Source organism: Anomaloglossus baeobatrachus, chromosome 10 (genome assembly GCF_048569485.1).
Source record: "Anomaloglossus baeobatrachus isolate aAnoBae1 chromosome 10, aAnoBae1.hap1, whole genome shotgun sequence".
In the NCBI taxonomy this organism is placed as follows: Eukaryota; Metazoa; Chordata; class Amphibia; order Anura; family Aromobatidae; genus Anomaloglossus; species Anomaloglossus baeobatrachus.
Genome location: NC_134362.1, coordinates 157,486,081 through 157,508,943, shown reverse-complemented (window position 1 = coordinate 157,508,943; position 22,863 = coordinate 157,486,081). Strand labels below are relative to the sequence as shown.

General features: G+C 48.3%; 1 protein-coding gene across 7 annotated transcripts in view; it reads left to right on the top strand.

Moving 5' to 3' along the window:
* The window catches only part of ADCY7 (adenylate cyclase 7), a 225,804-nt gene that overhangs the window by 178,913 nt on the left and 24,028 nt on the right, over positions 1-22,863 (top strand). For all 7 annotated transcript variants that reach the window (XM_075325745.1, XM_075325741.1, XM_075325742.1 and 4 more), the window contains 9 exons: positions 1,023-1,181; positions 3,228-3,360; positions 4,498-4,686; positions 6,389-6,432; positions 11,403-11,483; positions 18,385-18,457; positions 18,610-18,707; positions 21,792-21,876; positions 21,960-22,097. In XM_075325745.1, the coding sequence (XP_075181860.1) occupies positions 1,023-1,181; positions 3,228-3,360; positions 4,498-4,686; positions 6,389-6,432; positions 11,403-11,483; positions 18,385-18,457; positions 18,610-18,707; positions 21,792-21,876; positions 21,960-22,097 (1,000 nt within the window). The remainder of the gene's footprint in view (positions 1-1,022; positions 1,182-3,227; positions 3,361-4,497; positions 4,687-6,388; positions 6,433-11,402; positions 11,484-18,384; positions 18,458-18,609; positions 18,708-21,791; positions 21,877-21,959; positions 22,098-22,863) is intronic.

The following is a 22,863-nucleotide window of genomic DNA, read 5'->3' as shown; positions in this document are numbered from 1 at the left end:
TACCACTAAGCACCAAGACCCCCTATATCTACTGTAGTGCTGGTTATGAGCACCAATTCCCTCTATATGTAGTGCTGACCACTGAGTATTAAAACACCCTTTTTCTAGTGCTTACCACTGAGTATAAAGAGCTCTTATATCTAGTGCTGACCACTGAGCATCAAAAACCCCTTCATCTAGTGCTTACCACTGAGTATAAAGAGCCCTTGTATCTAGTGCTGACCACTGAGCATCAAAACCCCCTTTATCTAGTACTTACCACTGAGTATAAAGAGCTCTTATATCTAGTGCTGACCACTGAGCATCAAAACCCCCTTTATCTAGTGCTGACCACTGACTAGCAAGATGCTCTATATCTAGCGCTGTCCTAAGCACCAAGACCCCCTATATCTTGTGTTGGCCACTGAGCACTGATGCCCTAAATCCAGTGCAGATCACTGAGCACCCAGACCCCTTATATCTAGTGCTGAGTACCAAGACCCCCCATATCTAGTGCTGACCAGTGAGCACCAAGCCCCCCTATATTTAGTGCTGACTACTAAGTACCAAGACGCCTTAAATTTAGTGCTGACTACTAAGTACCAAGATGCCTTAAATTTAGTGGTGATCACTGAGCATCCAGACCCCTAAATCTCATGTGGACCACTGAGCACCAAGCCCCGTATATCTAGTGCTAACCACTGAGCACTATGACCCCCTTATTTCTTCAAGTTAAATATTTCATTTATATTTTATAACTGAATTTCCACCTGTTATCACTGTTATCACAATTTGGTGTTTTATGGTTATTACGATTACTTGGCTCAGACTACAGGAACCTCCCCCGCATGTGTCTGCCGCACCGCATGACTCTACAAAGGTGGTCTCACAGTTTATTAATTTCTTAACATTTCATAGTTCAAAATCCTGAGATAGCTACAAACTATTATTCCTCCTGGTGTTCATTGAAGGTGACATAAGTTTATACTTTACTCTATGCAGATATTATAAGAATGACATTAGCATATAATATATTTCTATAGAAAGGTGAGAGAAGCCACGGGAGCGGATATCAACATGCGGGTCGGCGTGCATTCCGGCAACGTTCTCTGTGGGGTCATTGGGCTGCGGAAATGGCAGTTTGACGTTTGGTCACATGACGTTTCATTGGCCAATCGCATGGAATCTGCAGGCGTACCGGGGTAAGACTAATGCTTTTAAACTTGCACTTTGGGATACCCATAACCTAATGCTAGATTACATAGGACGCCATCTAATTGACGTCACTGGCTGCACATCCCAGTGTCAGCACTTTGAACTGAATTTTAATGAGGTGTGAGCACTGTATATACGAGGTGTTAGCCATACTTACAGTTTATCAAACTTTAGAAGAATTCTAAGATTTACATTATGGGGAAGGTTGGAGTTTAGCTTAGGTTCTGTTTAAAAAAGCATTATGACATTAAAGGGAACGTGTCACATGATTTATTCTGCCCCAACCACCGTCAGCATGAAGACTGGCTCCTGCATTGCAAACATCTGTGCATGAGGGATGAGCAAACCCGAACCCGGGGCTCGGACTCGAACACAGACTTTTTTTTTAAAAAAAAAAAAAAAAGTCAGTTTCCAAGTTTGGTGTTTAGGTACTGGTCATATGTTAATAAAGTTTGTTGAAAGGCTGTGCAGTGCAGCCAATCAACAAGCTTTATTGCATGCAAAAGATAACTGGGGTTCCTGTCTATTTTTGATAACCGAGAGAGGTAGAAAAGGGCTTTTTTCACCGCGCCAATGATCTCAGATTTGATTTGATGTTTCTTGTGCCTGTCGGTCCTGAAGAAGGGAGCTGAGCCTCCAGAAACGCGTAGACCTGTGCAAAATAAAGTTACATTAATCCAACATTCATCAGTGATCATTGGCGTGGTGAAAAAAAGCCCTTTTCTACCTCTCTCTTTCTTTCCACAGCCTTTTATCCTTTTATTTTTGATAACCAGCGCAGGTAAGACAGACACCTGCGGGCTACAAACCTCAGAGCTGTCTTTTTTTTTCTTCTTTAGTATTTAAAAAAATAAATAAAAAAATGCTTGGGGTCCCCCCTATTTGCCTATTTTTGATAACCAGCCAAGGTAAAGCAAACAGCTGGGGGCTGGTATTATCAGGGTAGGAAGGCCCATGATTATCAAAAAACAGACAAATGGAAAAAAAAAAAGTTTATTTGCATAGACACTTCCCCACACACCTGGAATTTCTCTTGAGTGGTGATGTCACCGCTCTTGAGAAATTCCAGGCTGCCTCTGACCAGCAGTGACCTATGGAGCCTGATTCTGAGAAAGTTCCTAGAACAAAGCTCCATAGGATTTGATGGGTGTTGTGGGACATTGCTCCATTGGGTTACGTTGGAACTTCTAGGAATTAATTGCCACTGCAGCAGAGCAATCAGGAAGAGTTGAGTAAAGCGGCATAATTGGTGCATCTAATGAATGTGCCGCTTCTGGGGCTGCTGCAGGCTGCTATTTAAAGGCTGAGAAGGGCAAAGTATCCATACTTCTTCCAAGCCTGATAATACTGTCTGTTTTACCTTGTCTGGTTATCAAAAATAGGGCAGAGACCACACCGTTTTTTAAAAGTATTTATTTAAACAATTTAAAAAAACAGCACGCGATCCCTTTTATTTTTGATAACCAGACAAGGTAGAGCTGACAGTTAAGGGTTGCAGCCCACAGTTGTCTGCTTTACCTGCTCTGGTTATCAAAAATAGATGGGAGCCCACAATTTTTTTTTTATTTCATTTATTCCCTATCCATATTTGTTTGCAGAACAATTGCCCCCATTTTGCTTCCTTTTACAGCCCCCAGCCCTTACTGTTACCATTTTACAGATATTTTTGACAGACGCTCAGGTGACTTATTGACATTGACTTATATGGGGTCTGAGGTCAAGTCCAGCTCCCGAACTGAACGTTTAACTAAATTTCAGCCAAGCCCGATAAAATCGAATTTCCAAGGGTCCGCTCATCTCTATTATGCACTTCTTTGAACCTCTGCAGTGTTTCAGAGAAACACGCGTTCTTGTGGCCAGCAACAAGGTGACTAGTCCAAGGACATGTCCCCACCGGCAAAATAAAAAAAACAAACAAACTGAATACTCAGGAGCAGTGGGAATAAAATAAGGTGACAACCCTCCTTTAAGTGATTTTTACTTTTTTAATGTATGAATATTTGATGTTTTGTGTCTATTTTCACACTACTCAGCCGAGTTCACATCACAGAAGCAACATTAAGGCACTTGAGTGGAGCCTACAGTGTGGAAGATGGACATGGGGAACTCCGAGACCCCTATTTGAAAGAAATGAGCATTAAAACCTACCTTATCATTGATCCAAGAGTGAGTGTGATCTTATTTGTCTTATTATTGTATAACATTTCATGTACAGTTTTTATAGCCAAATGTATGCGACCTCTCCACCTAAATCTATCCAGGTGTTTCAGCCACACCGATTACAAGCAGGTGATAGGAAACCCGTGTCACAATTTAGGCATAACCTGCTAGATTTGGCCTAGGCTATGTTACCAATATTTAGTGTAAGGCCACGTGTTTTTTACCTCTGTATTTATAAGCCAAAACCTAGAGTGGCGCTATCAGAGGAAACTTATAATAGAAACATGTGTGCACGTGGCCTAAGCATCTCGGACTAGCAGCAGATCAGCTATAAAGTGGCAGGCCAAACAAACTACCTTGTCCTCAGTTGCTTCACTCACTACCAAATACTTGTAAGAGTGACTCCAACAAGAACTGAGTCTTCAGTGCTTAGAGAGTTATTGCCATGTTATAATCAGGAGCACACTGCTCTCCAGCCTTCTGGTTTCCTGCTTGCAGAGTGGCGGTGTGCTCCTGAATTATTCACAGTTTGGACCCGCAATGGCCCAAATGCTCAACATCTGTTTAGACAGAAATGTGTACAACTTTTATCATCCCTTATTCTCAGCTCTACCCAGCTGTTTCATGACCACATCAATGTTTAACCCAGCTTTTGATGTGGTCTGTTGGCCATAAAACAGCACAGAGGAGTTCAAAAAGACAGCTGTGTGTTACGACCTCCCTGTGTAAAGAAGCTTAGTCCCTTTACTCAGTTAACGCATTCTGCATCCAACAATGTGCTGGGAAACAAAGAGCCTGTAAAACGTAAATGGAGTCAAATGTATGGTACGAGTGAAAGCTATCACCGGTCCCACCAAAAACAATCCTACCCAAATAGAAAATATGGAAAAATAAAAATATGACACCTAAAAAAGATAATTTGTTTTTGTGTGTAAAAGTATTGTATTGTATTGTATGTATATATTGCGTGTCTGTGTATATAGAACAAAATATCATAAAAACCCCTTAATATAGCTTTGCCCATGCAAAACATAAAACTTATGGCTGTGAGTATATCAACACAAAAACAAATAATTTTTTTATCAGTGTATTTGTTGAACAGACACAATAAAACATACGTTTTTTGTATATTTTTTTTTCTAGTCAAAGGAGCGCCAGATCCTGAACCACCACATTTCTAGGACTCGAGTAAATGATGGTCTGAAGGTCCGACCCTCGGTCAGGATGACCAGATATCTAGAATCATGGGGGGCAGCAAGACCTTTCTCTCATCTCGAGTCAAGCGAGCCCTCAACCACTGTGACACCAGTAACAAATGGAAAGCCGAAACGGGTTAGTGGTTCTCTGCCATAATTCTCATTTTGTGGAAATTTTCTTTTACAGTCTGATACATATGTGACGCCCCTGGAATAGTCAGGTCGTCACAGGGTACTGCACGCTCTTTATTCTTAGTGCAGGACTCAACCCCCCCATGGTTCTGGGTTCCCAACCTATAGTACTGCCTACATCAGCATTCAAAATCCCAACCACACCTCATACCACACCCTGCCAGACACACCAGTGGGCTGCTGAGCTGGAATAGGGCCACCCACCTAGGGGTTAGGCAGATTGGTGGGAGGGGGGAAGTCAGTGAGGGAGGAAGTGGAGAGCAGAGCTGACAGGCAGAGAAGAGTAGTAGCTCCCAAAGGGTGAGGAGCTGGGAGTTGGAGCTCCCGGGGAGTTACAGGTTGGGTCGCAGACGGTGGTCTGGACCGGAGAAGTCTGAGACCCGGTCGCAGGGTATTGAGGCAAGGTGCCTGGACCAGGTCTTGGAGGACGGGAGGCATCTGAGTCTAATAACCGGTCGGGGACCCAAAGCACGGCGGGGTACTGGACCCTAGGTTGGAGAGTAGCTTCAGGCAACCCGGCAATTAACCTGCGGCGGATAGTGACTTTATGGACTATCCCCACGAGGCTCAGAGATCAGGGGCACTAGCGCAATGAGAAGGATAGGGCTTTCCAACCCAAGCAGCTCACTGAAATCCCAAGCATGAGCCCTTGAGAGCAAAGCTCCTCTACCAATAGTAGGGAGCAGGGCCCGGACAGCTTTATGCCAACGGGCCACAAGAACACTTCAATTTGTGCACGGAGGTAGGCTACAGACCATCAGGCAGTACTGCAGAGGACGGCTACCCGGACGAGCTACCCCAAGAGAGCAGCGGCACACAGAGACTTGGTTTACCTTGTTGTCAGAGTCTGCTTTTCATCACCAACGCTGTCTGAGTGAGTACATGGTCACCCCCTGCTACCACCTAGCCCTGCGCTCCCCTGCACACCACCATCCAGAGTCCCGGGGTCTCCCCTACCCGTGGAAGGAAACGTCATGTGGCTGCCCCACTTCATCTCCCCCGGGTACTCCCAACATCGGCAGCGGCGGTACTCCCCTTAGCGCACACCAGAGGTTGCGACACAAACTATTATCCCTCCCTAGTTACGAGCTCATCACTAGTTACGAGTACAGAGCACTCAAGCATGGTAGTGCCCGCTCATCACTAGTTGCAAGTACCGAGCACCCGAGCATTTAAGTGGCCACTCAACACTAGTTACGAGTACCGAGCACCAGGACATGGTAATGCTTGCTCATCACTAGTAGCCATAAGTTGAACACTTGTCAGGTTTGTATTGTTCCATAGAAGTAGTTCCTGACATCAAATTGTTAATTTACCCTAGATGACCAGGGGTTTTGGCTTTAACACCTTCAGTCCCTGCTACCACTAGTAATATTCCCTGCAGGGAAACAAATTATCTTAGTCACTTAGTGTGTGTTGAATTTCTCAGCTACTATGTCAGAGAAAAGTGTGTTTTTGGGATTTCCACCCACAAAGTTCAATGTCCACGAACAGAAGCAACGTCCTGTCCTTGCCACATGGGTGTAGGTTGCAGCTTACCATGAGACAATGAATGAAAACGTATTTATCATTTTATTGATGCTGTTTTGTTCATTAATTGTATATATCCAGACAAAAACATTCTTATACTTTGCTTGCTCTTGTAGGATATTGCTCTGCAAACCTTTGGCCGCCAGGTTCATGCAGAAAGGTAGGATGCTTTTGGAAGGGTTTTATTTTTCTTCTTATTGGACATAGAATAGGAGAAAGAATGGGGCTGGGGGTGATGCTTATATGTCTTACTTTTAATCTGACTGAATAAAGTTTTTATGATTTTTATGAAATCTCTTTTCTGCTGCTGGATTTCACCCTTTGTATTTTGGAGATTTTCTATGTGAAGCAGAATTCTGCACCACATTTATTAAAATAATTGTCTGACATTGATGTTGCATCTCCTCGGATCTGCTGGGACGTGTCCTATTCTAATAATATCTGATATTGTACAATACAGTACGTATCGTACGTAGATATCATTAGATATCATACGTATTGACGAAGAGGTGCTGTAGAGTGAAATTTGGAGCATCCTCATACACTTATCTATCAACCAGTGTGAGCCTCTGTAATGTTTGCTGCAGCCAAACATATAGACAATATATAGACATATAATACATAAACAATATAAACTGTATAAAAAAAAAACAAAAAAGCCAGCACTAAATGTGCACTACAGCACTAAAAATTCCAACTGTACTTATTATAAATTTGAGATTTTCGGCAAACAAATTGCAATTTCTTGACCTACCCCGCCACGTCACAGCAAATCTTTTTGGGGCAGTCCTACGCTAAAATATTTTTATAAAATGTGCCAGACGGCCTCACATATGAATAGTAGAACCGCTCTTAGCAGCACTCACCTGGTCTATTTCAATCCCGTACCCATGACTGAGTCATGGCTGTGGGCGAGACAGGTCCAAGCAAATGCTGCATGAAGTAAATAGCCTGTGGACAGGGCCTGATGACAGTATAGTTTATGTTGTCTATATATTATAACAGATTAATAATTAAAATCCTGAGTGACCCATTGCCTCCAGAAGTCACCTAATTAGTAAATTGAGGCCTCCTGTGTGTATTGTATTCTCAGTATAACTATAGCTGTTCTTTGAAGGTCTCAGAGGTTTGAGAACATTATGGACCAAACAACATAATGAAAACCAAAGAACACACCAGACAGGTCAGGAATAGTGATGAGCGAGTATGCTTGTTACTACTCGGTACTCGCACGAGTATCACTGTACTCGGGCTACTCGGCGGGTACCGAGTAATTTTGCAATACTCGTGCTTTACTCGTGGTCTTCATCCCTGCATGTTGGCGCTCTTTTGAGAGCCAGCCCTTATGCAGGGATTGGCCGGCAGACCACTGCAATGCCACAGCCCTGTTAGTTGTGGAATTGCAGTGATTGGCCGGCCCGCACAGCGTGACCGAGCCTTTATACCGGCGGGCGCGCTGTGCTCTGCACACAGACATCTCATATTCCCTGCTTTCCACGCCCACAGGCGCCTATGATTGGTTGCAGTGAGACACGCCCCCACGCTGAGTGACAGGTGTCACACTGCACCCAATCACAGCAGCCGGTGGGCGGGTCTATACTGTGCAGTAAAATAAATAAATAAATAATTAAAAAAAACGGCGTGCGGTCCCCCCAATTTTAATACCAGCCAGATAAAGCCATACAGCTGAAGGCTGGTATTCTCAAGATGGGGAGCTCCACGTTATGGTGAGCCCCCCACCCTAACAATATCAGTCAGCAGCTGCCCAGAATTGCCGCATACATTATATGTGACAGTTCTGGGGCTGTACCCGGCTCTTCCCGATTTACCCTAGTGCGTTGGCAAATCGGGGTAATAAGGAGTTAATGGCAGCCCATAGCTGCCACTAAATCCTAGATTAATCATGTCAGGCGTCTCCCCGAGATTCCTTCCATGATTAATCTGTAAATTACAGTTAAAAAACACACACACCCGAAAAATCCTTTATTAGAAATAAAAAACACTAACAAAGTCCCTCATTACCAATTTATTAACCCCGACAAACCCTCCATGTCCGGCGTACTCCACGGACTCCGGCGTCGCGTCCAGCTCTGCTGCATGGAAGTGACAGGAGCTGCAGAAGACACCGCCGCTCCGGTCACCTCCACGCAGCTAATGAAGGGAATAGCGCGATCAGCTGCTGTCAGTCAGGTAACTCCCGGCCACCGCTGGATCCACCGCTGGATCCAGGTAACCTCAGTGACAGCTCAGCTGATCGCTATACTCATCTCATTAGCTGCGTGGAGGTGACCGGAGCGGCGGTGTATTCTGCAGCTCCTGTCACTTCCATGCAGCAGAGCTGGACGCGACGCTGGAGGACTGTGGAGTACGCCGGACATGGAGGGTTTGTCGGGGTTAATAAATTGGTAATGAGGGACTTTGTTAGTGTTTTTTATTTCTAATAAAGGATTTTTCGGGTGTGTGTGTTTTTTAACTGCAATTTACAGATTAATCATGGAAGGAATCTCGGGGAGACGCCTGACATGATTAATCTAGGATTTAGTGGCAGCTATGGGCTGCCATTAACTCCTTATTACCCCGATTTGCCAACGCACTAGGGTAAATCGGGAAGAGCCGGGTACAGTCCCAGAACTGTCGCATATAATGTATGCGGCAATTCTGGGCAGCTGCTGACTGATATTGTTAGGGTGGGGGGCTCCCCATAACGTGGAGCTCCCCATCCTGAGAATACCAGCCTTCAGCTGTATGGCTTTATCTGGCTGGTATTAAAATTGGGGGGACCGCACGCCGTTTTTTTTAATTATTTAATTATTTATTTCACTGCACAGTATACACACACCGGCTGCTGTGATTGGGTGCAGTGAGACAGCTGTCACTCAGTGTGGGAGCGTGTCTCACTGCAACCAATCATAGGCGCCGAAAAGCAGGAAAGCAGAGAATACAAGATTGATTAATGAGCGGCCGGCTTTTTCAAAAGAGGAAAAGCCACCGGAGTTTGAACAGCTGTGCAGCGCCGCGGCAGTGATCGGGGAACGGTAAGTAAGAGAGAGGGGGGGAACTGACCGACAGACTGTGAGAGGGGGACAGACAAGACAGAGAGAGACAGACCGACGGGAGATAGAATGAAAAAAAAAAGACCGACATCGCTAGTAAAAAGCACAAAACGTGCGTTTTGGACATCGGAGTGCCACACAAGGTTTTCACGTAAAATCTTTCATGTATTAATCTCAAAAAGTAACATACACCAGCTCTATCTCACTATTGGGTATGTGCCCTTAACATTTCCGCCATGAAAATTCATTTTGGTGTCATTTTGGAAGGTTTTCTGGTGAGTCCGTAAAAATGGCGTAAAACTTGGACAAAATTGTTCACAGCTGTGACTTTTGAGTGATAAATGCTTCAAGGGGTCTTCCCCATGCTGATGCCATGTCATTTGAGCACTCTTCTGAGACTTTTGTGACATTTTTAGGGTTTCTACATGCTGCCGGGGGGTCATTTCACAAAAATACTCGGGTCTCCCATAGGATAACATTGGGCTCGGTGCTCGGGCCGAGTACACGAGTATCTTGGGAGGCTCGGCCCGAGCTTCGAGCACCCGAGCTTTTTAGTACTCGCTCATCACTAGTCAGGAATAAAGCTGTGGACAAGAGTAAAGCAGGGTTAGGTTATAGAAAAATAGCCTAAGCTCTGAGCATCTCAAGGAGCAATGTTCAATCTACAGTATCACCCAAAAATAGGAGTATGGAACAACTGAAAACCTACCAAGACATGGCCGTCCACCTAAACTAACATCCCAAGCAATGAGAGCACTACTTAGAGAAGCAGCCAAGAGTTCCATGGTCACCCTGGAGGAGCTGGAGATCCACAGCTCAGGTGGGAGAATCTGTCCAAAAGACAACTATTAGGACCCTTTCACAATGCATTCTTCTCCACGTTCAGTGGTCCTGTCGGGGCTTATATCTGAACCCCTCCTCGCCACGACTATTGGGCCACTGACTATAATTGTGCAGATGGAGTCACCATGTACTCCGTCGTATACCATTTTTGTGCTTATATGCCTACTGGAGGAAGACACCCATAAGTAGTAGACTGCACATGGTGACTCTGTCTGCACGATTCAAGTCAATGGCCTCGTCTGCCCATGCATCCAAATCCCCATAGAGAAGAACACAGTTTGAAAGGAATCTTAGTCATATACTCCACAAATTTGGCCTCTATGAAAATTTGGCAAGAAGACCCGTTTTCCATGTAGAGGACACAGCAAGCAGTGGAAGAAGGTCAAACAAGAGCAAAGTAGAACTTTTTGGGCTAAATGCAAAATGCAATGTGTGGTGGAAAATGAACATTGCCCATCACCATGAAAACACAATCCTCACAGTCGCACATGATGGTGGCTGCTTCATGCTGTCGGGAGACTTTTCTTCTGCAGGGACAGGGAAGCTGGTCAGTGTTGATGGGAAGATGCAAGGAGCTTACATACATGCCAATCCTGAAGGATTACCTGTTATAGGGTGCAAAAGACTTGAGACTGGGGTGTAGGTTCACCATCCAGCAGGACAACAACCCTAATCATCCTCCCAGAGCTACAAAGGATGATTTACGTCAAAGCATTTGTGTGTGAGCGACCCAGTCACAGTCCAGACCTGAATCCCATTGAGAATCTGTGGCAAGACTTGAAAATTGCTGATCACAGACGCCTCCATCCAATCTCACTGAGTGAGAGCAATTTTGCAAAGAAGAATGGGCAAAAATTTCAGCCTCTGGATGTGCAAAGCTGGGAGAGACTGACACAAAAGACTTGCAACAGTAATTGCAGCAAACGGTGGTGCGACAAAGTATTTTTTCAGGGGGCTGAATACAAATGCATGTCACAATTTTCAGATTTATACTTTTAAAATATTTAGAAAACCATCTATCATTTCCCTTACACTTCACAAATACTTATTACTTGGTGTTGGTATATCACATAACATCCCAATAAATTACATTTAAGTTTGTGAGTGTACTATGAAAAAATGTGTAAAAGTTCATAGGGTATGAATACTTTTTCAAAGCCCTGTATTACAGGGGTGATGAGAACAAATATATGCGATATATTCTTATAATAATGCCTGATTGCTCTTCATTTAGGACTGTATCACAAAAGCGCAATCAGGAGGAAGAGCTCCAAGAACGGATGCTGAACACAATCGATGGGCTCAGTTCAGTTAAGTAAGTTCAATTAATTAAATTTTAATAATCATAAAATTACCTCGGCCCTTACATAAGCCGTGAATTATCAAATAGAGTGAGGCCTGGCAGTCGGAGAAATAGCGAGGCCTGGCAGTCGGAGAAATAGCAAGGCCTGGCAGTCGGAGAAATAGCGAGGCCTGGCAGTCGGAGAAATAGCGAGGCCTGACAGTCGGAGAAATAGCGAGGCCTGGCAGTCGAAGAAATAGGGAGGCCTGGCAGTCGGAGAAATAGGGAGGCCTGGCAGTCGGAGAAATAGGGAGGCCTGGCAGTCGGAGAAATAGGGAGGCCTGGCAGTCGGAGAAATAGCGAGGCCTGGCAGTCGGAGAAATAGCGAGGCCTGGCAGTCGGAGAAATAGCGAGGCCTGGCAGTCGGAGAAATAGCGAGGCCTGGCAGTCGGAGAAATAGCGAGGCCTGACAGTCGGAGAAAAAGCGAGGCCTGGCAGTCGAAGAAATAGGGAGGCCTGGCAGTCGGAGAAATAGGGAGGCCTGGCAGTCGGAGAAATAGGGAGGCCTGGCAGTCGGAGAAATAGCGAGGCCTGGCAGTCGGAGAAATAGCGAGGCCTGGCAGTCGGAGAAATAGCGAGGCCTGGCAGTCGGAGAAATAGCGAGGCCTGGCAGTCGGAGAAATAGCGAGGCCTGGCAGTCGGAGAAATAGCGAGGCCTGGCAGTCGGAGAAATAGCGAGGCCTGGCAGTCGGAGAAATAGCGAGGCCTGGCAGTCGGAGAAATAGCGAGGCCTGGAAGTCGGAGAAATAGCGAGGCCTGGCAGTCGGAGAAATAGCGAGGCCTGGCAGTCGGAGAAATAGGGAGGCCTGGCAGTCGGAGAAATAGGGAGGCCTGGCAGTCGGAGAAATAGCGAGGCCTGGCAGTCGGAGAAATAGCGAGGCCTGGCAGTCGGAGAAATAGCGAGGCCTGGCAGTCGGAGAAATAGCGAGGCCTGGCAGTCGGAGAAATAGCGAGGCCTGGCAGTCGGAGAAATAGCGAGGCCTGGCAGTCGGAGAAATAGCGAGGCCTGGCAGTCGGAGAAATAGCGAGGCCTGGCAGTCGGAGAAATAGCGAGGCCTGGAAGTCGGAGAAATAGCGAGGCCTGGCAGTCGGAGAAATAGCGAGGCCTGGCAGTCGGAGAAATAGGGAGGCCTGGCAGTCGGAGAAATAGGGAGGCCTGGCAGCCGGAGAAATAGCGAGGCCTGGCAGCCGGAGAAATAGCGAGGCCTGGCAGTCGGAGAAATAGCAAGGCCTGGCAGTCGGAGAAATAGCGAGGCCTGGCAGTCGGAGAAATAGCGAGGCCTGGCAGTCGGAGAAATAGCGAGGCCTGGCAGTCGGAGAAATAGCGAGGCCTGGCAGTCGGAGAAATAGGGAGGCCTGGCAGCCGGAGAAATGGCGAGGCCTGGCAGTCGGAAAAATGGCGAGGCCTGGCAGTCGGAGAAATGGCGAGGCCTGGCAGTCGGAGAAATGGCGAGGCCTGGCAGTTGGAGAAATGGCGAGGCCTGGCAGTCGGAGAAATGGCGAGGCCTGGCAGTCGGAGAAATAGCGAGGCCTGGCAGTCGGAGAAATAGGGAGGCCTGGCAGCCGGAGAAATGGCGAGGCCTGGCAGTCGGAAAAATGGCGAGGCCTGGCAGTCGGAAAAATGGCGAGGCCTGGCAGTCGGAGAAATGGCGAGGCCTGGCAGTCGGAGAAATGGCGAGGCCTGGCAGTCGGAGAAATGGCGAGGCCTGGCAGTCGGAGAAATGGCGAGGCCTGGCAGTCGGAGAAATGGCGAGGCCTGGCAGTCGGAGAAATGGCGAGGCCTGGCAGTCGGAGAAATGGCGAGGCCTGGCAGTCGGAGAAATGGCGAGGCCTGGCAGTCGGAGAAATGGCGAGGCCTGGCAGTCGGAGAAATGGCGAGGCCTGGCAGTCGGAGAAATGGCGAGGCCTGGCAGTCGGAGAAATAGCGAGGCCTGGCAGTCGGAGAAATAGCGAGGCCTGGCAGTCGGAGAAATAGCGAGGCCTGGCAGTCGGAGAAATAGCGAGGCCTGGCAGTCGGAGAAATAGGGAGGCCTGGCAGTCGGAGAAATAGCGAGGCCTGGCAGTCGGAGAAATAGGGAGGCCTGGCAGTCGGAGAAATAGCGAGGCCTGGCAGTCGGAGAAATAGCGAGGCCTGGCAGTCGGAGAAATAGCGAGGCCTGGCAGTCGGAGAAATAGCGAGGCCTGGCAGTCGGAGAAATAGCGAGGCCTGGCAGTCGGAGAAATAGCGAGGCCTGGCAGTCGGAGAAATAGCGAGGCCTGGCAGTCGGAGAAATAGCGAGGCCTGGCAGTCGGAGAAATAGCGAGGCCTGGCAGTCGGAGAAATAGCGAGGCCTGGCAGTCGGAGAAATAGCGAGGCCTGGCAGTCGGAGAAATAGCGAGGCCTGGCAGTCGGAGAAATAGCGAGGCCTGGCAGTCGGAGAAATAGCGAGGCCTGGCAGTCGGAGAAATAGCGAGGCCTGGCAGTCGGAGAAATAGCGAGGCCTGGCAGTCGGAGAAATAGCGAGGCCTGGCAGTCGGAGAAATAGGGAGGCCTGGCAGTCGGAGAAATAGGGAGGCCTGGCAGCCGGAGAAATAGCGAGGCCTGGCAGCCGGAGAAATAGCGAGGCCTGGCAGCCGGAGAAATAGCGAGGCCTGGCAGCCGGAGAAATAGCGAGGCCTGGCAGCCGGAGAAATAGCGAGGCCTGGCAGTCGGAGAAATAGCGAGGCCTGGCAGTCGGAGAAATAGCGAGGCCTGGCAGTCGGAGAAATAGCGAGGCCTGGCAGTCGGAGAAATAGCGAGGCCTGGCAGTCGGAGAAATAGGGAGGCCTGGCAGTCGGAGAAATAGGGAGGCCTGGCAGCCGGAGAAATAGCGAGGCCTGGCAGCCGGAGAAATAGCGAGGCCTGGCAGCCGGAGAAATAGCGAGGCCTGGCAGCCGGAGAAATAGCGAGGCCTGGCAGCCGGAGAAATAGCGAGGCCTGGCAGCCGGAGAAATAGCGAGGCCTGGCAGTCGGAGAAATAGCGAGGCCTGGCAGTCGGAGAAATAGCGAGGCCTGGCAGTCGGAGAAATAGCGAGGCCTGGCAGTCGGAGAAATAGCGAGGCCTGGCAGTCGGAGAAATAGCGAGGCCTGGCAGTCGGAGAAATAGCGAGGCCTGGCAGTCGGAGAAATAGGGAGGCCTGGCAGTCGGAGAAATAGGGAGGCCTGGCAGTCGGAGAAATAGGGAGGCCTGGCAGCCGGAGAAATAGCGAGGCCTGGCAGCCGGAGAAATAGCGAGGCCTGGCAGTCGGAGAAATAGCGAGGCCTGGCAGTCGGAGAAATAGCGAGGCCTGGCAGTCGGAGAAATAGCGAGGCCTGGCAGTCGGAGAAATAGCGAGGCCTGGCAGTCGGAGAAATAGCGAGGCCTGGCAGTCGGAGAAATAGGGAGGCCTGGCAGTCGGAGAAATAGGGAGGCCTGGTAGCCGGAGAAATAGCGAGGCCTGGCAGTCGGAGCTCCTAATGGTTTAGAATAGAAAAGATTTCTGTTCTTGGTAGAATCAAAATATATAGTCATTCTTTGGGGTAGTTCACCTTTTGAGTATTTTATGCATTTAAGCAAAATTAAATTTTTATGTATATAATTCATTTTTGCAATTGGCTTTTATTTAAACACTAGAAGGTGGCCCGATTCTACGCATCGGGTATTCTAGAATTTACGTATTGTGTAGTTCATGTATGATTTTTGTTATATATATATATATATATATAGAGATGTTGTTGTGTGTAGTTACCAAGTGTTTGTGTAGGCGCTGTACATGTTCTGGGTGTTGTCTGGGTGTGACGGGGGGTGAGAGCGGTGTTGTATGTGTGTTGCGTGTGTTGCGTTGTTTGTGGAGCGCTGTGTGTCTGTAGCGTTGTGTGTTGCGCGGTTTGTGTGTGTGTGGTGTGTTTTGGGGGGAGGTATGTTTTGTGCAATGTGTGTGTTGTGCGGTATGTGCGTATATTTGTGTGTGCCGCGGTGTTTGTGTGTTGGGTGTTGTGTGTGTGCAGCGTTGTCTGTGTGTGTGGGTGTCTGTGTAGGGCAGTTGTTTGTGGTTCCCAGTGTGTGTGTGTGGTGTGTTGTGCAGTGCGCGTGCGTGTGTGTGTGTGTGTGTGTGTGTGTGTGTGCGCATCAGCCTCTCTTCTCTCAGCCTACCTCTCCCAGCCTCCCTCCTCCCAGCCTCCCTCAGCATCAGCCTCCCTCTCCCAGCCTCCCCAAGCATCAGCCTCCACCAGCATCAGCCTCTCTCCTTCCAGCCTCCCCCAGCATCAGCCTCCCTCTCCCAGCCTTCCCCAGGATCAGCCTCTCTCCTCCCAGCCTCCGTCCTCCTAGCCTTCCCCAGCATCAGCTTTCCCCTCCCAGCCTCCCTCAGCATCAGCCTTCCCCAGCATCAGCCTCTCTCCTCCCAGCCTCAGCCTCTCTCCTTCCAGCCTCCCCCAGCATCAGCCTCTCTCCTTCCAGCTTCCCTCAGCATCAGCCTCCCCTTCCCAGCCTTCCCCAGGATCAGCCTCTCTCCTCCCAGCCTCCTTCCTCCCAGCCTCCCCCTCCCAGCCTCCCTCAGCATCAGCCTTCCGCTCCCAGTCTCCCCCAGCATCAGCCTCCCCATGCATCAGCCTCCACCAGCATCAGCCTCTCTCCTTCCAGCCTCCCCCAGCATCAGCCTCCCCTTCCCAGCCTTCCCCAGGATCAGCCTCTCTCCTCCCAGCCTCCTTCCTCCCAGCCTCCCTCAGCATCAGCCTTCCGCTCCCAGTCTCCCCCAGCATCAGCCTCCACCAGCATCAGCCTCTCTCCTTCCAGCCTCCCCCAGCATCAGCCTCTCTCCTTCCAGCCTCCCTCAGCATCAGCCTCCCGTTCCCAGCCTTCCCCAGGATCAGCCTCTCTCCTCCCAGCCTCCTTCCTCCCAGCCTCCCTCAGCATTAGCCTTCCCCTCCCAGTCTCCCCCAGCATCAGCCTCCCCAAGCATCAGCCTCCACCAGCATTAGCCTCCACCAGCATTAGCCTCTCTCCTTCCAGCCTCCCCCAGCATCAGCCTCCCCAAGCATCAGCCTCCACCAGCATTAGCCTCTCTCCTTCCAGCCTCCCCCAGCATCAGCCTCCCCAAGCATCAGCCTCCACCAGCATCAGCCTCCCTCGTCCCAGCCTCCCCCTCCCAGCCTCCCCCAGCATCAGCCTCTCTCCTCCCAGCCTTCCCCATGATCAGCCTCTCTGCTCCCAGCCTCCTCCAGCACGCCGTGCTCCTCTGCCGACACTCACACACCCGATCGCATCCACTCACACACACCCGATCGCATCCACTCACACACACCCGATCGCATCCACTCACACACACCCGATCGCATCCACTCACACACACCCGATCGCATCCACTCACACACACCCGATCGCATCCACTCACACACACAGACACTGACGATATTGCACATACGCGCTGATACTCACAACATCCGGAGGTATCACATGCTTCTGGCCATGTGATCCTCCCGCAGGTCCTGGAAGCTAACAGCACAGTACCGCCGCCGAGAAGCAAGCGATATCCCAGGATGTTGTGAGTATGTGGATGCGATGTGATGTGTGAGGTGTGTGTGTGTGTGTGTGTGTGTGTATGTGTGTGCTGTTATGTGTGTGTGCTGTTATGTGTCTGTATTTTCCGCAGCTGCAGGACCTTGATGTGTGGATGCGATGTGATGTGTGTGTGAGGTGTGTGTGAGAGTGAGTGTGAGCCGGTGTACACTGGTAACTATGATACACATCGGGTAACTAAGGGACCTTAGTTACCCGATGTGTATAATGGTTACCAGCTTTCACGGCCTCCGTCAAGATCCCAGCATCGCAAGGTTATGTCTGGCGCTGCCGGGATCCTGACGCAGCCGGTGTAGAAGCAAGCGATATCCCAGCATGTTGTGATGTGTGAGGTGTGTTTGAGAGTGAGTGTGATCTGATGTGTGTGTGTGTACTCACCTGGGAGTCGTGGCTCCGTGTCAGTTGGGCCAGAGCGAGCGTGCATTGCGTGAGGGGGGCGGGGCCTGGAGAGAGCCGGGGCGAGAGGCCAATCCGTGTGGGGGGGCGGGGCCATGGCGAGCCCAGCGGCCAATCAGCTTTGTGTCACCGTAAGGACACAATTTCGGAGCATGACAGACAGACAGACAGACAGACAGACAGACAGACAGAATAAGGCAATTATATATATAGATTTTGCACCATTTTGCCTTTACCGTATCTTTGTTTCCCTGCACATTCCACTCTGATGTGGAAAGACGGATAAAAAAAAAGTTACAAACCCCCTTCAGATGGGCTCACTGACAATTCTTACTTAACTCATTCTGCAGCCATCAATGCACAGTGCAACACAGAGGCTACAAAAGTCAAACTTTTGAATGAAACACCTACAAAAATGCTTTTTAGCCATCATGATGGATAACCCCTTAAAGCAACCTTTTACATGACCGGTTCCTTTCAGTTTATTTAGCTGGGCGCTGAGTTGAGGCCTCTTCATTCTCAGGATTGTTGGGGTCCCAGCAGACTGGTCTTTATCAATTAGAACGTCATGGCATATCTCAGGACACCATTACTGACATGGGAAAACCCCTCTAGTCGTATTTCTACATGATGGAAACTTAGCAGACATTTCTATAACGGTCTGTCCCATATGTCTTATCATTTCTGCTGCATGTGCTTGGATTTCTGTAAGCCCCATTCCGGTCAATAGGATAATTGCAGACATTTCTGTGAATTTACCCCATGCTTTTCTAAAATATTTTCGCTTCTCAGTTATATTAGTATTTTGTAGGGTTTATTCTTCTGGGGAGTCAGAGCACAGCATTTTATTCCTATGCTTCACATTTGCATGTGGTGTTATTCTTGGCTTTTATTTCTTTTAGGCCCTGGTTTGGAAAATCTGATGACTTTTATGCATTTCTACTTTTTTTCACTGCAGAAGGCCTGGAAAGAGAGGTAGGAAGAATTTAACATTCCTTATTACCGTACAATGCATATGGAGGGATTTTATATCCCTTTTTTTGCTTTGTTTTGTTGCATTTTTTATGATACAAATCAGTTTAGACAAATTTATTAAATTTATTACTGTTTGTTTTTTTTTTTTACAGTATCGCACCATCAGAATACCAAAGATCAGAAACTATTTCCTGTGTGCCAGTGTCGTGTTTCTCTGCATATTCTTAGTACAAATTTTGGTTATGCCAAGGTCAGTGCACTATTTGGACGCTTCTCAATGAATGAACATAGTTATATATAATATACACAATGGTACAGAGTCTACGTATAAGTGAATATCCTCTATTTATAGAAGCAAAGGGCGCTACCCATTAGGCTTGTGCACATGTGAAAAATCCCGCAGCTCCAGTGTTTCATGGAGCGGGCGGAGATCACAATTAAATACAAGTCTATTCGAGCCTTGTTCAGGCTCTCATAGACTTGTATTGAGAGCTTGTGATGTAACGTCTGACTTACGGTCAGTCAGAAGTTATAGGGACAATAGGGACAAGATGGTGCCGTGGGACCAGAGTGGCACCAAATACCATAAGTATGAACATGTCGGAGGGTATGTATAACACTAGAAGCAAGGGACTTACATTTAAAGCGCCACTCCAGCACTGAAAAAAAAAACCAGAACAAAATGCTCAAGTTGTGCTTTAAAACAAACAAGACCTTTTGTTTTATGGTAGAGCGGCATCTATTGGAGTTATGGCCATTGCAGCTGACACCTGCTGCGGAAGTGTGGCGCCCCTGAGGCTTCAGTCGCCACAGAGTATTGCACCCAACATTGGGTGTAAATGCTAAACCCGGATCCTGAGGAGGTCAGTACTGGTTTCACCACATTACACACTCAAATACACACCAGGTTGCCCTGTTCCCACTGGGAACTGGGCTAGGCCCGGGTAATAAAGGGTTTGCCGACAGAGTGGCATTTACAGGATGCCCTCAAACAGGGGCCCCAGTCCCACTAGCTTAGGACCCAGGAGGGGGGAGGTGCAGCCAGCAGGGGGAGTTTGGAGTCACACAACATTCAACAAAACTAGTGAGCCAGCCACACTCAGGCAGGCAGTCTAGAGAAGTTCTCCAGCAGGAGAGGAAGGGAGCAGTCGCATCTCACGGGTGCTGCTTTCCATGGAATCGATGCCACGCAGAGTGGCAGGAGCCTAGGGAAGATCGTACTTCATGTTGGTTTTCCAGAATCGGCCTGAACGGGGAAAGATTCAAACTTCCCTGACCACACATCGCCCGACCGTACAAAAGTGAGTAAACAACCTGGAACCGCAGCCATAGACTCTGACTCTTTATTACTGGTACTGCCACTCCGAGCCGCCATTACTACTCCCCTCATCATCCTCCCCGGGACCCGCTTCACCTGTGGGGAGCGATACCATCCATAGCTGCTACTACCATCTATCCCGGAGAACAGCGACAGCAGCGGCGGCCCATTCCCTGGCTGCATACCACAGGTGGCGTCACGACATTCACCTCACTACTACCCCCATAATCTATCACCAGCCATCTTCTGTACGCCTTAGGGCAACGGAGCCGGGCTAGGCCGCCCATAACAATGACAGTCGACGGCGCGGCGACAAGTAGGTTAACCGCCTGCATCGTGGGGCGCTACAGAAGCAGCTCTTGTTCCTGTACCTTCTGATTTCACATATTTATGGTGATGTGCACCAAGTGAAAAGTGTGGGATATCATAAATGTAGAGTTAAGGGGTTGCTTGACACTGAAATATATACATTTTTTTAATGCATGGATGGTTTTAAAACAATAAACTGAGGCATGGTCATCTTCCAGTAGTCCCCTACATCCATCAAAGGCCGCTCCAGAGGTCTGTGCCAGCTCCAGAAGCGAATTCTCATCCTTTCGGAAGTCACCTGTGATTGGCTGCAGTGTTTAGGGGACTAGAGGACATCATTAGAGGAATATCCCATGATGCACTGCTGTTGTTGTAGTGCCCATGAACCCTTCAGGGCACTACTAGGTACTGCATCCCGTCACGGATTCAGGGCCTACCCCCAGTTACCTGGAAGCTCAACGCGGGTACCAATCAAAACAGTCCAGTCCACTAGCCAGCAACCCAGGGGGGAGTAGACAGATGACAGGTCAATGAGTAATGACAGTCTGAGGAGACGGGCGTGTCTCTGAACGGGGTCGTTTAACGGTAGCCTGACTGGTACAGGAGAGTGGTTGCCAGGGAGGGTACGATGAGGTACCCCTGGAACCAAGGCACAGACTGGGCACAGGGCCCTAGGTTAGGTGAACGCTTCACGCTGCCTGACAAATACCTGCACAGTGAGGGGACCTTCACAGACCTCACTGACCCAAGAATCCGGGGGCACCAGCAGTAACGATTGAGCAAGAGACCGGAACAGAACACCAACCCGACAGGGTTCACAGTGCCGGCCGTACAGACCAGAGCCTGACGAAGAAAAGGAGGGGACCCCCAGACGCTCCAAGCCACGGGGTTCCACAAATGACAGAGAGATGCAGGGGATAGAAGCCATCAGGAGACCACACCGGCACTGGGACTACAGGGTCCCGGGGTCTGAACCAGCCATCCAGCGACACCATCTGCTGTGAGTAAAGTCCAAGTTGCACTGCATCCCCATTATGTGGTTTCCGTTCTTTCCACGCCGCACCCCATCATCTACACCCTGGGGCTCAGCGCTACTTGCGGAGGGCCCAACATCTCAGCTGCCATCACCACCAGCCCCAGTGGCCATAGACTGTGCAGCGGCCGCTCCCACTACTTAGCCACAACCCGCAAGTGGCGTCACGATATAAACTCTTTCATCACCCCTGTAAATATACCACTTTTAAAAGCAACGGCCACAGCATACCGATGACACAGCATCCCTGTACATAAACGGCCTGGGACCGAGTACTCCATAGCCCTGGGGCGGCACAGTTGTCACTTAGTGCAGACTTCCGGATCAGCCTACCCTGGATCCATTGGGGTGCAGGAAGGTAAGTATGCCCCCAGTTACTGCTTTAAAACCATCTCTGCCTTTAGAAAAAAATGTATTTCTGGCTCGGACCCCTGTAAAGACCGTCAGTAAACCTCATATTGCAACCAGTGTGAGTGTAATGGCTACGGCTGACACCCCAGGCCTCAGTTCGGAGAGTGTACATGTACTTCTGCCGTTTTCATGTAGAGTATATCAGAAAACAGTTACTCTTCATTATAAGAATAGTAACCCTTCAACAAGTGTTTTCCACACTAACATTGTTTTTGATGAGTGGATACCGGTTGGCACTGACCTCCTTTATTTTTGCTCCGCAGGAGTGTGAAGCTGGGCGTCACGTTTGCTGCGGTGTGTGTGTTAATTCTTTGCATATTACTAATCTGTTATGCGGACAAGGCCGTGGTGAGTTTACATATGAGACAATTAGTCAGGAAATCTAAGCTCTGCAGCTCCATCATAGTAATCTCAGTCCATGTATTTCTCAGCGTGTCTGTGGAGAGAGCGCCCCGATGTCACACGTCCTGTGCTCAGTCGCTGAAACTGTGGAGACGAAGCCGCTTGTGCGTGTTCTGTTATCTGCGCTGACCATCGGGGCTCTGCTGGTAATCGCCATTCTTAATCTGGTAAGACACTTTATTGGAATATGTCTGTTATTGCTCTTAGTGCACAATTCACACAGCAGTTTCCACAAAACACTTTTCTCCCTTTTTTTGTCCTTTTTAAGACGTGAAGGCCATAAACCATCTAAAACCTTTTTTTTTTTTTTTTTTTTAATTGTTCTTTTGTATGTCTTTTGCTTCATTTTTGACAGATCACCATTGTCTTGATTGGTCAGTTGTTATCCATAAACATTAATAAGAATAAGATGCAGTGAGTTTATTGGAATGGACACAGATCTATTAAAAAAAACCCCAGATGTGTACATGTTGCCATTAAACTATATGGGTCCATTTTACTATTAAAAAAAAAACTGTGGGAAACAATTTTTTATTTTTGAGCGAATCCTCTCCAAAATACATCTCAAAAACTCCTGGAAAAATCTTTTAAATAATTTCTATGGGAAAACTCACGTTGCTGTTCATATGAGGTTTTTTTTTAGCTTTTTTTTTTTTTTTCCTGAAGAGGTTTTGAAAAATAGTGAAAAAATTAAAGTGTGTGTCACCACTTTGAAGTGAATCGTGTAGGAAACTGCTGCTAAAAAATTATTAAAAAAAACCAACAAAATATTGAAATATGCTTTAGGAAATTCTCCAAGAAAAAAGAAAAACTGCTTCTAAAACCTCCCCCAAAAAAAAGCATTTCCTGAAGTGGCTTCTGCTTGAAAAAATCATAGTTTTTTGAAAGTCTCAAACAACTTTGTGTGTACTCGAAATATGTCATGAAACTGAT